The 16,406-nt window shown below is 33.4% G+C and overlaps 1 protein-coding gene across 3 annotated transcripts in view; it reads right to left on the bottom strand.

Annotated features, from left to right (window-relative positions):
* Nucleotides 1-4,722: 4,722 nt before the first annotated feature.
* Nucleotides 4,723-16,406, bottom strand: part of cert (ceramide transfer protein) — a 105,407-nt gene continuing 93,723 nt past the window's right edge. For all 3 annotated transcript variants that reach the window (XM_089638785.1, XM_089638786.1, XM_089638787.1), the window contains 5 exons: nucleotides 13,705-13,817; nucleotides 10,901-11,022; nucleotides 8,949-9,151; nucleotides 8,033-8,165; nucleotides 4,723-7,542 (listed from right to left, as the gene is read on the bottom strand). In XM_089638785.1, coding sequence (XP_089494911.1) covers nucleotides 7,415-7,542; nucleotides 8,033-8,165; nucleotides 8,949-9,151; nucleotides 10,901-11,022; nucleotides 13,705-13,817 — 699 coding nt within the window. In that variant the 3' untranslated portion in view covers nucleotides 4,723-7,414. The remainder of the gene's footprint in view (nucleotides 7,543-8,032; nucleotides 8,166-8,948; nucleotides 9,152-10,900; nucleotides 11,023-13,704; nucleotides 13,818-16,406) is intronic.

The following is a 16,406-nucleotide window of genomic DNA, read 5'->3' as shown; positions in this document are numbered from 1 at the left end:
AATAATATCTAACATGCTAGATATAAAGATTATAAGTTAAAAAATATATATATATGATTTTTGCAATCTCTGGGACAATATCTTCACGTGGTATCAAAATACAAAAATCTCAAAAAAATATTTAAATTAAAAATAGGCATTTGTTTACTCGCAGTTTACAAATTCGAAATGGCTCTGCTGAAAAGTTGTTGATTTTGATTTGTACTCTTTAACGCACGATAGATATAATGTAAGTTAATAAAATATACAAGCGCATAATAAACAAAAGTGCTTGATAGACAAAAAGAAAAGAGAAACAAGTTTTTAATTACGATAAATCATTTTTTTTAAAAAGCTGTCACCGGACGTCTGGCAGATGTGAAACATCGAATTTGATATTTATTGAAGGAAGAGAAAATATTATATTATTATTATTATTATTTTTAAATTAGGTAGGTACAGTAAAATCTGAATCTATCATTTTTGAAAGAAAACAATGAATGCGGGAAAACCGAAAAATATAGAAAAATGCTACACTCATACAAATATCGTGTCACTTGGGTGAGCTGCAAGGAAAAAATAATAAAATGTTTCATTGTTTTACATCCATTGCTGCGTCAAGGTCCCTTGAAAACAAATTTAAAATGTTCATTGTCATATTGGCCTTTTTGCTTGATTAATATTTTACAATTAAAGTTTTCATATTCTTAACCACTCAGAACATTAGAACGTCAAAAGACGTAAATATGATAATAGCGGTCAAGACATTAGAACGTCTTTTCACGTAAACGGGCGAGATTTTACAAAAATCGATTTATTTCCATCACTAGTATACGGATTGCCATGATTTAAAAAACAGAGTATCGATAATGAATAACGCTACGCGTCTGTATTCAAGAATATCTATGGAACGTAGAAGTGCATTATCTAAGCCGATTGAATCTGTCATCTTGTTCGTTCATAATTTATTGCGTTTCTAAATAATTTATTAAAAACATTTTAGTTTGGACGGTTAATATTTTGAGGTGACTAATAGTTTTTAATTATATTTCTTCAATATATAAAGTGTTATTTCTTTATGATACTCAGAAAAAAGTACATTTTTCACGGCTTTGAAATAATGGTTATCGATTCTTACATATTTTTGACGTTTTCATAAAATATATATTTAGAAACGCAAATATTTACTAATAACAACACAATGCGATAGTGGATTTCATAATCTTTCCAAAACATTTTTTAGAATGAGGCTACGTTTCCCAAGACGTGAGTTATGATGCTTTTAGCAAAACTCGTAAATAACACAAAAATTATCACGTTTTGACAGTTCTCAAAGGAACACATAGTATATAAATGTCTTTGTCTGAGAGGTTAAATCACCTACAAAGGCGGCGAATTGCCAATCTGTGAGGGGTTCACATATGTCAGTTCCATCAATGTTGACGCAAAACAATACAGAGATCCTCTCTTTCAACCCTTTACCATTGCGGCAGGACTCGCCCTGTGTGTGCACTCGCACTCGTCAATGTGTCTTTCTAGTTTTCTGACATTTTCTACACAGTAAAAAGATCATATGCGCATCGCCATGTGTACGAGACAATTAACCGTCCGTACAATTACTGTATATGCGTACACTTGTCAACGTTTCAGTCTCGGCGAGTGTGGTGAAAGCTTGTAGTGAAGTTTGAAGCCAAGTTCAGAAAGGATTTTATTTCCAAATCTGAGCTGACAAAAGGAATTTATTACTGGCAAAAAACTGAATTTAGTACTGAATAAAACACTTGAAAATATTTCTTGGAGAATTGGTGATGGTTCTTCAGGAGAGAGGATTCTCTTTCAGAGGTAGTTGTTGAACTGACTTTGTATGGAATTCGGTTCTCTATTTATAGCCTCTTGGAGGAGATTTTCCTCTTTAGTGAGGAGTAAATTGGTTAGGTATTTTTCCTCTCCTTAGTTAGTTTGCTGAGAGGAAAGTAATATTTTGATGTGATACCTTTAACCAAGTCAGTTCAATTTACCAAAACCATCACCCCAAGTCTCGTTTATTTATTTTATAATAAAATATACAAATTTTCATTTTGGGTTTGAAGTTAGATATCTTTTGTTTGAACATTTCCCAAAGAGTAACAAATATATTTAGGTGTGATTTTTCATGTTATTATGTTAGCATATAATCATTTCTTGATGTTGATATTTATTCGGTGGTTATATTTTTTATCATTTTCCCGTAAATTGAGTCTGATGTTATCACAAATAGTCACTTTTGAATTTTTAATCATTGTTTGATTAAAATCTCAATGGAATATGCTGTGCTGTGATTGGTTGGAAGCGGCGGCCATCATGGAATTCCTTCTCGTGAGTAGTGGAGGGGGATCAACGTAAATACTGAGTCGTTTCCTTAACGGTGGTCATTTCGTTGACTGGTGGCTCCGAGTGAGGTGGTGGATGGTTATTTTCAGATGCGTTTCAGGTTCTGCTGCTATATCACTATGTAATTCTCTTGATTAATCACATATAGCATATCATTGGATAGAGTAATTGTGATGTAAAGATTTTTAATTGTGTCGGCGACACGGTTTCAAGCGGTTTCGGGGTTTGAGTGTTGCAATTTTTACATAAATATGAATTTCACTGAAAAATGCTAGATATTCTGGATACGTATGATACACCATGTTTGATGCCGCACCGATATAACGACAACTAATGACTAACGTCAAAAATTCCTAGTGTTCCACTCATCGTTTATGAGTACCGTTAATTAAAACCAAGCATTTAGTTACAAAATATGGTTTTGTATGTTGACATTTTGAAATATGATCAATCGAGCAAAATATTTAGTACATAAACTGCGTGTTCTAAATGATGAATGCAGTAAAACGATACATAGAGGAACGATCAATGCAATCTGTTTTTGCGAGTTTAGTATGAAGTTTAGTATGACTGGAAGATAATTCGGGGAACGATCGAATGAGAATTGACTGTACTTACTTACCGTATGAAGCGTTAGGTTGAACTTTAGAGCTTCAAGCTTTGAGCTAGATTATCAAATTGATAATTCAGATGAAGATTGATGAAAGACTGGCAGAAGGATACACCGCATTTCACGGCTTGTGTGGATAGATATACAGTATCTATACCCCTGTTGGGGGCCGAGTGGTCCAAAGCGTCGGGTACCTACCCAGGCTTATTCAGGTTTTTCGTAAAATCCTCAATCCAAGGTTTAAAAACACAATGAAAAAAAAATTGTCAAAATATAAATCCGTATATTTCAAAATAAAACATACAGCATAAAGCTATTTGAAGTGAGACATGAGATATTGACTTCTCAGGGTAATCCCTTTGAAGAATGCATCAACACTAGTAATAACCATCTTCTCCTTTAGATTACATTAATAACAAAGAATAACCAACAATGAAGAGTGTAAAATTAAATAGTTTTAAATATTTTGATGTGTGAATTTGGTATATTTTGGGAATGTGTATCTCATCTGATAATAATAATACATAGAAGAAATCCCGTTTTGTAGCTCAAACTTTGGAATTAACGACATCATATAATACGCTAATTTATAGGTACATTCGGCTCTACTAAAAATAATGGCACAATTACAATAGCAATAGTTGGTGCAAAGGTGCTATATTTTATAATTATTATATTTGAAACAAATCACCCAACAGATGCTCTTTAATAATAAAAATATATCATACTAATACTAACGGACACAAACAACATACATTCTAGTTTTAGCCAATGCATATTGTAGTACAACCAAGGATAATTTAATTACAGAAAGGATACGGCATAACATTAAAATTATTTTAAATGCCGGTGACGGTATAATATCAGTGGCAGGCTGTGCCTTTCTTAACTTTCCAGATCTTTTCAGAAAATTTGATTCTTGAAACAGGAAGCTCAAATTTGAAAAAAGCATACCAATTGAAAAAATTTTGTCCTAGAAAATGGCAAACAGAATTATGCTATTTTCCAGGACAAGATGTTTTCATTTTCGAAGAATTAAATTTCTGGAAAGTATAATTTTCAGACAGTAGGAAGAAATTTTGTAAATAATAGAAAATTATGCATCTATAACAGTTAATACACCAATGCAAACAGAAACACTTGAATTAAATATACCAATCCGAACAGAAACAGTTGAATTAAATTTTGAACACATTCAATATTCCTCATTGAATTTTTAATTTTATAAAGCCACTTTCAGATCCAAAGATTATGACTTTAGCTTCCATTTGATGCTTCACTGTGAACATGTAAATACGAAAAAGAATGATTTGTATGTCCCAAAATGAAAGCTTATGGATTTGTGGTACAGTTGGATACTTTGTCAGTTAGTTGATTTTACTTTGAGGCAGCCGAGATATCTTTACAAATATTTAGATCAAGCTTTAAACAAATCAAAATTACAAATGATATCTTCAATCTCGGCCACTTATTGAAGGGGCAGTCTTTTCATTAAAGTATTTCCTGTTTAAATTTTTTTTTCATTTATCTAAAAAATTCTGTAAAAATAAACATGATAACTATAAACAACAAGGATTTTCACATAATATCTGTTTAATACTGTTAATTTGAATTTGGCAACTGTGTTATGCAAGAAGTTAAGGGAAAAAATGACAAGAGAAACACATCTTATGTTAATTTTAGTTAGTTAATATATGACACTGAAACAAAAATCAGCATTTGAATGGAAAGACTGCCTCTCAACAATTTAGAAATACTTAGCATTAACTCCAAGCTAAGAAAGGCAGAAGTATCACCATTTGACAAAAGCAACAATTTTAAGAAGAGACGGCCAATAATAATAATCTTAATTTCATGAAGTGAACACATTGTGTGAAGCCTTAGGATTAAACACTAGACAAGCTATAAAATGCTACTTTTCTTCTACTGACAGAGGCACTGATTCTTAACGTACATACCTAACTCTCCATAAACATCTGTTTCAACCGTAAACTAAATATATCTCCATTTACACTCAACTGTAATATGTACAAGGATAAACTATTTTTATTTATATAAAATGTTCAACACATACAACTTTACTCCACAAGAAGCCATTATAATATTTTTCTTTCATTTCAAATAAACTAACAAAGAAAACTACATAACACGCAGGTACCTTACTACCATCAATATGTGACACTAGATGGGCCCCTCTTTAGTAAGCACCTAAAAAAATTGGTCTACAGAATTAAATGTATTATAATATGGACCCTTACAAATTTGAGGAAACAGTGTCTCTCTTAGATAATTTTGCTATGAAAAATTAGAGAATAATTTAAGATTTGTATGTGTAACATTTTTTCTCAAATTCATGTTTATTCGGATAAATAAAGAGATATGATGATATGAAGAGCTGATCTAATGTTTTCTACATATTGATGGTCTTACATTTGTTTACTTTTTACAATCGTTGAAACTCATAATAGGTTTCATTAAATTAAAATCAGTACGTACTACGGAGAGAAATGAAACGGAAAGACTGATGTTCTACAAGAATTCAGAGTGCAACGCTACGCTACCTAACACATCAAGATATAATATTATAACTGATGTTTCGCATTTACCAAATCGTTCTCGACACATTTTGATCAGAATGTTAATAAATCCTATTTGATACAAGTCAATATTTTTAATAGGAAATAAATCCATAATACAATTGTGTGGAATAATAAGGAAGTAGATAAAATGTTACTTTATCACTATCAATAATGTTATGAAGAAGTATTATGTAGGTAGAATTCAGAAAGTCTTTAATATAAAATGAATTAAATAAAATGGTTCATTTTTGGCACAAAGAAGCTACTTAGTTTGGAAAATGGAATTTATGAAAAATATATATTTGCTAGGAATGTCGTGAAGCTAGAAAGAGATATACGGTTTAAGATTTCAATATTCTCAAAAAGTTAACTTTATCTTGCAGGGAGAGGGTACTCTATGCGAAATATTGAAGTAATAGAGAAGTCAAATAAATACAAGCAAATTATTTGAAAATACATTTTATAATTTTAATTATTACAATTTAGTTTTTTGACTCCTATATTATGTCCAGACTATTTAACATTCAGGTACCACTGATCCTGTACAAATGAAAAAATTAACTATAAAAAAAAAACCCAATCTATAGTTGCCATATATTTTGTTTGCCAATATGAATGACTAGATATCGCCGCAGTAGAAGTAGATAGAGAATACACAGTATAAAAAAAAAATTAAATTAACTAAAGTAATCGTCAAGAATACAAAGTTATAATGGTTACAAATAATAATTACTAAACATTAACCCCCTTACTAATAAATATATTTTAATTTTACACAGCTGATAAACAACCATTTACGTTACATTAATGTTTGTTTATCAGTGGTGTAAAATTTAAAACATGTTTATTAGTAAGGCCCTAGGTATTTGAAAAAATAATAATCACTCCATCTAGATTTTCAAAGACATGCATACAACAAAACAATCACACAAATAACACACTTATAACATAACAGAACTAGAATTAACTTAGAGATTATGGAGTCATATATTATATTCAACCAGTCAACAAGAATATTTCCATAAATTACCAGGTTAAAATTACAACATATTTTATCAATACGCGGAAAACTACATTTTCAATTCACAAACTTTTTTGTCAATGAAACCACCAGATTCTATTTGGAAAGATTTAGTACCCAATATTATAAATGTCCAAACTGCTGCCAATTTGTAGAATAGGAATTTTGAAACAGTCTCTTTTTTACTTCTCCTTGTCCTTTGTATGAATGCAGTTATCACAAGTCCATGAGGACATTTGAGTATCAAACATAGAAAACGAGAATGAAGTTAACCTATTTTCCATTAACCATACCATAGCAATGCAATTGCATTTAAAAGGTAATTATTTAAAAAAAAAATATAATGTTTTTTGTATATACAAAACAATTACAGGGACTTACTGCAACTTGGTTTATATAATTGTGCGATTTCCCTTTTTTTTAAGAGCATCAGAAGAGAGAAATTCAGACATGAATATAAATCCTCTCCATACAGTAAGAAAAGTGGTTGATATTTTTTGGTAATTATTTTTTTATTCAATCTGTGAATTTTGTTGTGTAATAAATTAGAAAGAAAAAAACCCATTTAACAGAACCATCCATTTGGACATCGTAAATAAAATCATATGTTTAATGAATTAAAATAATCTGCTAACAGAAACAACACAATTGCATTGCAAACAGAACTCTAACAAAAGGGTGGTATCAAACCAGTATAATTATTTCAATTGGCAGCAGTGCAGAAGTGCAGCACACAGGTTGTATCACATCGCATCTTATATACAAATAGTCAATGTTTCTTAACACATTCACCGTTTAGCAAGATTAGTGTGCAGTAACGGTTGTTGGGATGGTTGATAAGCGTTACAGTAGAGGCTAGAACATGATCTCGCGGTCTTGGCATTGATCTATGACATACTGCGTGAAACGCTTGAGGAACTTTGGATACTCGCGCTTGTAGACGGCGCGGAGAACGGACGCGGGCGCCCAGCCACCGGGATTTACTGGAATAAGAAAAAAACATTTATAAGTTTTATTTATTTACTTTATTAACCCATCGGCATACCTGCCGCTAAGACTTTTTTCGCTTCGGCATATTTCCCGCCTCATTGGGGCGACTAAAACTTTTCCCACATACTTAGATAGTTCACAACAATAAAATTATAATCTATTTAAAAACATAAAAATTGTTTAATTTGTGGAAATATGGAGTGCAATACTGCACAGTAATAATCCTTTTCAAGTATGCACAGATGTCGCAATAAAAATTAGTATGCCGATAGGTTAAGAAATGAATTAACAAAATATGTAAACTTTTACTGTCCAACTAGGAAATCTGAAATATAGAGAAAATAGTTATTTTAAAAATTCACATTGGAAATTATTGAAATCGATTAAATTTTGCTCCGCGATCGGCCGTAGTACTTGCCATAGTCCTACTGGGCAGCTGAGACTCTTGTGCAGTATTCACATAAAATAAAAGATAACACTAACCAACGGAGCAGTAGGTGATCTTGGTAGTGATGTCATCCCTGGATATAGGCTGGCCGGCTTTGGGAGGATCTATCCTGGTCTGGCAGACTAGGCACACTGTCAGGGTCACCCGCACACATTTCCCAGTGTTGACCTGAAACAGTACAATAAATACATATTATTATATAACTAACGGTAGTGCAGCAGCAATTCGAGAATTAAGGAGACATCACAAAACACTTAGTGAAAATCAAAATACAAAACAGTCCACTGCTCAAAGCATTCACAGGCAGAAGATAACGACCTGCATGACTTAAGTTTTTTTTTTATATTTAATAATATTATTATTTAAAACTGTTTATTTATAAACTGTGTAATTATTATCACCCGTGACAGCTGTTTCGCCTTGACATTGATCAATCATCAAACAGAATGCATTCGGAAGATGAAACAGCTGTCAGGTGTAACAATAATTGCACAGTAAATTGCTTTTTAATAAATTAAATAATAATATTAGTACATAAATGAGTCGTCTACTTGCAAAACCCGCTTGGGAAATTTTTGCTGGTTCTGATATATTCGCAAAAAGTGCTTAATGTTAATATTAATATTTTTTTGGCTAAATGTATAATTATGTTGATATTTAGCAAAAAAAGTATATTCAAAGTGTTCGAAACAGTTTTTCGTGCCATCTATAGATTTCCGAAAAATTCCAGAGCGGGTTTCGCAAATCGATGACTCAAATATAAAAAACTTAAAATTAAAATGGAGTTCTACACATTAAACTTGATAACAATAAGTATGTGATTTAGATTCTAACAACAACAAACAAATGCAATGCATAATAACAGCCTCCGTCTGTGGCTGATCGGGAATATCCCCCAAAGGATCTAGTAGAGAAGAAGTCCTTCCACATAGCAATATCCATACAACTCACGGGGTAGTCGGGGTGTTCCGTGGAATGGTTGCAGACCTGCCACAGGTCGCAGGCATCAGGGTCGGTGGTGTCGGGGGAGCGGCGCATGTGCGACCAGAACAGAGCGTCTCTCTGGCTCGCCGGCCATATCCGCTTGTGCGTCTGCAGGAACACTGTGGCGTCGGGGCTGATCTTGTCCACTATCGTCATCTGCTCCAGGGTCGCTACAATTCAAATTGGTCATTATAAATCTAAACTTACTAGTCTAACTCGCTTAAATCACAATCAGTTCAAAGCCATGGCTCACGGAGGAGGGTCTTATAAAGATAAATCTTTGAAGCCATATTAGATAAAAGTATCAAACTTACAAGATATAACCATATGGTCTAAAGATTATTTAACCTCTTGAATTCCTCGAGTATCCGTAGCGGATATGCTAGTACTTGCTCTACTTTATGGTATTTTGAGCCTTCAAAAATGCCACTAACATGCTAAAATATATTTTATTCGATTTGCAGGTAATGTTAATATTTAATTATTGAAGACAATATTAAAGATTCTTAAATGAAAATTTGAAACAGAAAAACTAGAAAAAGATACGGTCGCATCTAGGACTCAAACCCAGGAACCTCGCCTTGCCGGTGTGCCGCTCTACCAACTGAGCTAATGGGACCCTATCTCCTTTGGTCATGAAATTTTCATTAATAATCGCTAATATTGTCTTCAATAATTAAATATTACAATTTGAGGTTTTACTCATTAAGTTAGTTCTAAAATAAATATCTTAACCACTCAGAACATTAGAACGTCAAAAGACGTAAATATGATAATAGCGGTCAAGACATTAGAACATCTTTTCACGTAAACGCGCGAGATTTTACAAAAATTGATTTATTTCCATCACTAGTATACGGATTGCCATGATTTAAAAAACAGAGTATCTATAATGAATAACGCTACGCGTCTGTATTCAAGAATATCTATGGAACGTAGAGGTGCATTATCTAAGCCGATTGAAACTGTCAAGATGTTCGTTAATAATTTATTGCGTTTCTAAATAATTTATTGAAAATATTTTAGTTTGGATGGTTAATATTTTGAGGTGACTAATAGTTTTTAAATATATTTCTTCAATATATAAAGTGTTATTCCTTTATGCTACTCAGAAAAAAGTACATTTTTCAAGGCTTTGAAATAATGGTAAGCGATTTATACATATTTTTGAGTTTTCATAAATTGTATATTTAGAAACGCAAATATTTACGTAAAACAACAAAATGCGATAGTGGATTTCATAATCTTTCCAAAACATTTTTTAGAATGAGGCTACGTTTCCCAAAACGTGAGTTATGAAGATTTTAGTAAAACTCGTAAATAACACAAAAATTATCACGTTCTGACAGTTCTCAAAGGGACACATAATAAATAAAATTCTATGTCTGAGAGGTTAATATTACTCCAGCTTGTCCTTTCATCAATTGCAAACATATTTAGTTTGTCTGTGAAAAGCGCATCGCAAATTCTGTGTAAGATGTCATAATTCTGATTTTTTATGTTCAAGAATGCTTATTTAGCTGGATATGTTTGTGTTTCTTCATTATCTGGTTATCTGGTAAGAGGGTACAATTTACAAAACAAAATTTTGCAAAAACAAGAAAAGTTATTACGAAAATAATGTCAGCCGGAGCATGGCGAGCCACTCGACATTTTAGGTTGGCATTCAAAGGGTCAAAGAGCCATCACAAAAGAACACAAGATTTATAAAACTGTGACAACTCCATGTCCGGAAGATGGCAAACCAACAAATTCTTACACAACAAATGATTGTAGGGAAACCTAAAATTAGGTGACTGATAGGTTTGTAGGTGAATACCATACATAGCCTTGGGTATACTATAGTGGGAAATTCTCAGGCGTTTCTTTGAAGTAGCCAGGACTGTCCAATGATGGTGAGTAATGGAACGGGTACTCACTTTCCCAGTCATGGCGGAACTCAGGACTGAAGAAATAGTTGCAGATTTCATAACCGGTGACCCCTCGTACTTTGTGAACGGCTTTCAGGGGGTCCATCACCATTCCATCTACTTCCACCTCTCTGAAAATCATCAGCATCAAATGAAATCACTACAACTCCCAATACATTTAATTCAAGAGTAATACAAATTTATTGAGTTTAACTCCTTGACTGCCAAACACGACAATGGAAAACATTGCCACACCAAAAGGTTCTTTTTATAATGGTACTAGTGGATCTCGCAATGCTTCGCTATTGCTAATGTCTTTCTCGGGCGTCTCTGACTTCTTCCACCATTCACTACTGTATACCACAATGTTACTGTTAAAAAACTACATTAAATTGACTGTAATTGTACTCCATATCTCATTCCCGTGCAGGGATATTGCGTTAACCTGTGGTGTACCAGGAAATTCCAAGCTCAATTTCCAAAAGCTCAAATTCCAAAATCAAACGTCAAGTGTCCACTTAAATTTTTTTTGTGTCGCATTATATAAGTATATGATAACAATTCTTCCAGATTTCGGTAGTTTATACAACTGTTGTTACTAATAATATTATTTTGTACAAGAAACCTGTAAATAAATAATGCTAAAAATATAATTATTCATTATGACGTAAAAATTTTGACATTTCTATGATAATCTTACGAAGTTAATTTTCATCACTTTTCTTGGGTGAAATATTATAAAAATTACATCAAAATAATGTAGATAAAACTATCTTTCTGATGATACCTCAAATCTATTAGTTCCACAATCAATTTATATCAAAAATAATGAAAGAAGACGCTTTGACACTTTGATGGTTGTGAAACGCGGTAAATATTTCGTTGGCATTCCACAGAAAAATTCTTTGGATATAATCTGAAAAGCTAGAAGTCATTCCGGTATTTGCTGCGTAAAGAACGAGAATAACCCAAGCGATTGTGACCTTGTTCTTCATACAAATTCTTTATACATAAAGGTCAAAATCGGATATAATTTTTTTTTTTTTTTTTTAAATCCGTAGATAATGTGCCGCACTCACATATGCGGTTCCGGGATACGACGGGTTAAGTATTCCTCGGGTGTCCTCAACTTCTTCTACTATTCAAACCACTCTCTAAACACTCCTGGCACTAATAAGAACCAACTTTGAAATTTTCAGAGATATCGGTCGACTACTTTTAGAATTTTACGAGCACAAATATACGCAGGCTGAATTTTTATATATTACTAGCTGACGTGTACCCGTCCTTGCTGGGGGGTTATCCTTAGGATATTGGCATATACCATCGTGGACTTTTATGTAGGCCTTTTTAAGATATACAATTCCGTAATACATTATTTTGATGTATCTCTAAAGGTTTAGCCAGCGTTAGCAATGTAGTGCCCGAAAATATAATTTTTCGACTTGATTATAAAACATCGACTTTTCCCTACTTTCTATAAATATTATATGCGTATATGATATATGTAAACCTTGCAGAAGAAATTCTCTAAATGATAGTGAAAACCCTATCAAAATCCGTTGTGTAGTTTAGAAGAACTAAGCGCACAAACAGACAAGCGGATGGCGACTTTATTTTATACTATTTAGAGATTGTGCACCCAATTAAACTACACTTTAAAATTAAATTACACCTTTGAGTAAAAACTAAATTAATATGACATAGCCAATAAAATCAAAAAATAAAGGTGATATTTGTGATACATTATTTATCGTTCAACCGGCATAAAAATTCCAATTTGTGATGGGCCACACCACAAATCTGTTCCCAAAAACAGATTTATTTTTTGTCAAGATTTTTTCAAAGACAAACTAACGCTTGTATGAAGCCGGTTGTAAAGGGTTAAGGTGAGCACGAGATTAGTTTTTGCGACACTGAATGCGTACCTATATTGAGCAGTTTAATGTGAAGGAAGTAATAAAAATAATAGTGAGGTAAGGTGATTTTGCACAAAAACGGCGCTATACAAATCATACAAATATTATTATTAATAACAATATTAGGACCATTTTCATGAAAATCACATCAAGGTGGCTGAACAATTTCTATAAATAAAAACGTAAATGTTCATTGGTTCAAAATTTTACATCTCCGAAAGTTCTTTGCCGATTGCTTTGAAATTTTGACACAGTATTTAATTCGAATACGCGCATGTTTTTATATACCTACATTATATAGATGTCACCTGTGACAGGAGAAAACATGCTTTTTTTGTAAAAGAGCGCCATCTGTTGTACGTAAACACAATACGCGCTATTGTTTCTCTATCTACACACACAGACTGAGCCACAGCAACGCGTGGCGGGGTACAGCTAGTTATTAATATTTTTTTTTTTTTTTTTAAAGAAAGACAAACATTCCCAGGTTACGAATAACCCAACAATGTTTGAAAATCTCCTACTACCACCACAGAAAGCCGAAAATGTTGCTTGTGTTGTGATGGAGGACTTAGCCAGCCGAGGAATCGAACACGCGACGCTCGGGTGAGACCCAAGCGCTATGCCCACTCAACCACTGACCGGTCAAATAGGCTAATATAGGCTCTATCTTATTATGTACTGACTAACTATTGATACAGTCTATTTCAACAACTATGTATTTAACTCATGACTAAAAAAACTGCGTCCAGCTCATGCTGTGTAAAAATATACATAATATTTGTACTTTATACAGAACCATACTCGTCTGGTATACATACGAATAATTCAAATATGTATACGAAAGTGGTTAATGAATAAAATAAGTCAGCATCAAAAGTTTAAATAAACTACCTTCTGTACATCCTCATGTCGCCCTCTTCTGCGAATATCTGCCATCCACCACTTCCCTCCGTCCCAACTCCCTGGAGGGCTTGGTGTAACTGCTCCGTGGATATCCTGTCAATCTGAAAAATAAATGAAAATTGTTAACCTCTTGTGTTTCAAAAAATCATTTTTCGGAATAAACTTAAGGTATATTATATACAATTTTTAAGTACATCTACTGGAATTTTTACTTTTTTTTTTTCAGGAAAAAATTTATGCAAAACTTTGAAGCGAAAATCAACCCACTTCCCAATATCTGATTGAGCCGAAACTCTGCAGTTATGTAGACTCGTTGTCGGTGACAATGCATTCTATCAATTTTGGTGGCAATTACTTACACACACGCGGACATGTAGGCATCTCTATGAAATTGGATGATATTACAGCATTTAATAAACGAAATAAAGGTCGTTCCTACCCGATCGGCATTTGGCGAGGATGTTAGCGCGGTTGACATTTTAAAAGTTCACAGCAGAAGAGCCAGTCCCTAGGGAGGAAGATTCAAGACACAGTCAATCAAAATTCTTTGAAATTGCCTAAGAGATCGGAAAGAGGTCGAAAATTGAAAATAGATGTATTTTCAAAAATTTACTAGCACTAAGGACCGCCCTTGGCCAAACACTCTTTTTTATAATATAAATAGATGTATAACTTTCGGCAGTCTTGATCACTTTAATTAGATCGGATGTAAATTTTCGTGATTTCCATTATTCTTATTTTTTTATTATTGAATAATATTATTGTATTTTTTATCAAGTTATTAGGAATTGTTAGCTAATAAAAATCCACACAAAAGTTGACTTTCAATAAACAGTTGTCCGGACAATCAGTATCCAGATAACCAATATTCTACTGGACTCTAGTCCCAGCGAGAGGTTGTATGTGACGTCATCGTTCTAGTATCTTCTATTTTTATAAGATATGTGAGAAGGGAGAGGATGATGGTCAACGAGGTGCGTAATAGCTCACTACGGACTGTCTGGGACTACTGTACTGCAATAATTATGCTGTAATATAGAACAAACATTAAACCAATGCTACTTGCATAAAAGCAAACAATCAAAAGTATTGAAACTTGCATGTTTCACTATGATTTATAACATTCATATGGAAAAACAGCACAAATTACCTTCCTTTAAAAGTAAAGGACAAGTCCTAATAAACAAGATAGCAAGTTAAGTGTTGGTCATTCGTCAGAATAATGACTAGATATTGCCACGGCCCGACATTACGATTATTGGTTTCACGTGTATGGTGCACACTCATTTAACGTTAATAACGGAGCAAAACGAATTTAATGGGAAACATTTATTGCTCAGATCAATTGTCAATGTTACAATGATGATGATTTAAAGCATATACGGGCAGCCACTGGTCCGCGGGCAGGATCCGGCCCATTGAGTTATTTTGTCTGGCCCTGATTCATCTCGGCGAAGTAAAAGAGAAAGAAATTAATAGGGAGAGATTAAATAATGGAGATGACAAGGGCACTTTCAGTGGCTCCACTCTACTAGTTGGTCCATGATCACCACCGCTTGGATGACACCTAGAGTAGGTTACGAGCATTCATTTTATTAAGTCACGTGCACTTAATCACCGCCAGTGTAAGGTGTTTTTGGAAAACCTATTTTCAGACTATGAAGATGAGTCTTATTACTGTGAAGTGAGATGGTCGAGTAAAGGAAAAAATTTAAAACGATTCTATGATTTGCAGATTGCAGATTTAATGGACATAAAAGGACAAACAAAAACACAATTAGCAAATAAAAGATAATCAACGGGTGTATGATTTAGCATTCCTTGTAGATGTCACTGGATACCTAAATGATCTGAATCTTAAATTACAAAACAGGAACGATTGGTTCATTAACTGCATGGACATGTCAAAGTTTTTTGTAATAAACTCAGATTTTTGGAAAATCAGATAAGAGGTAAAAATTGTTACCATTTTCCTAGTTTATCAACTCATGCAAACATCACATATAATTCTTATGGAAATGAACTGAAGGCACTAATAGAGCAATTTGATACGAGGTTTGCCGAGTCCCAAAACAAAGACTTCACATTTGCTATATTTGCTCGTCCGATGGATGCTGATGTAAATAATGTGCCAGCAAATTTACAGATTACAATTTTTTGTATCATACATGTCCAGAAAAATGCCAACATTTTCAAATAAAATTTATATTTACGTAAAATTGAGAGGGCGAAACCCAGACTCCGAAATCTTTAGATACCGTGTCGCCGACACATAAGATATTTATTCAAATTAACTCTATCAAGTACAAAGCCATAGGCAATTGGTAAAGAAGATTAGGTGCTGATATAATAACAGATTCTGAAACACATCTATCTCTTTACCCGGAGCCACCAGACGGAGGAATGACCACCGCTAAAGAACTGCTTTAGTATTTACGTTTTCCCCCCTCCACTAATCACCGGATGAAATGTGAACTCTCAATGGCCGAAACCTACAGCCAATCACAGCAAAAGGAGCATAATTACGAGTTCAAAATGACCATTTCTGATAATGTCGGACTAAATTACGGGAAACTGGTCGTCATTATGACCAGGAAATAAATATTAACATCAAAAAATGAGTATACCCTAAAATAATAACCTGAAAACTGACACCTAAGGCTAGCGCCACACTTGACGGAAATTCCGTC

This window comes from Hesperophylax consimilis, chromosome 13 (assembly GCF_061612785.1).
Source record: "Hesperophylax consimilis isolate HC1 chromosome 13, BYU_Hcon_1.0, whole genome shotgun sequence".
Lineage (NCBI taxonomy): Eukaryota > Metazoa > Arthropoda > Insecta > Trichoptera > Limnephilidae > Hesperophylax > Hesperophylax consimilis.
This window is presented reverse-complemented; position numbering and strand designations above follow the sequence as displayed.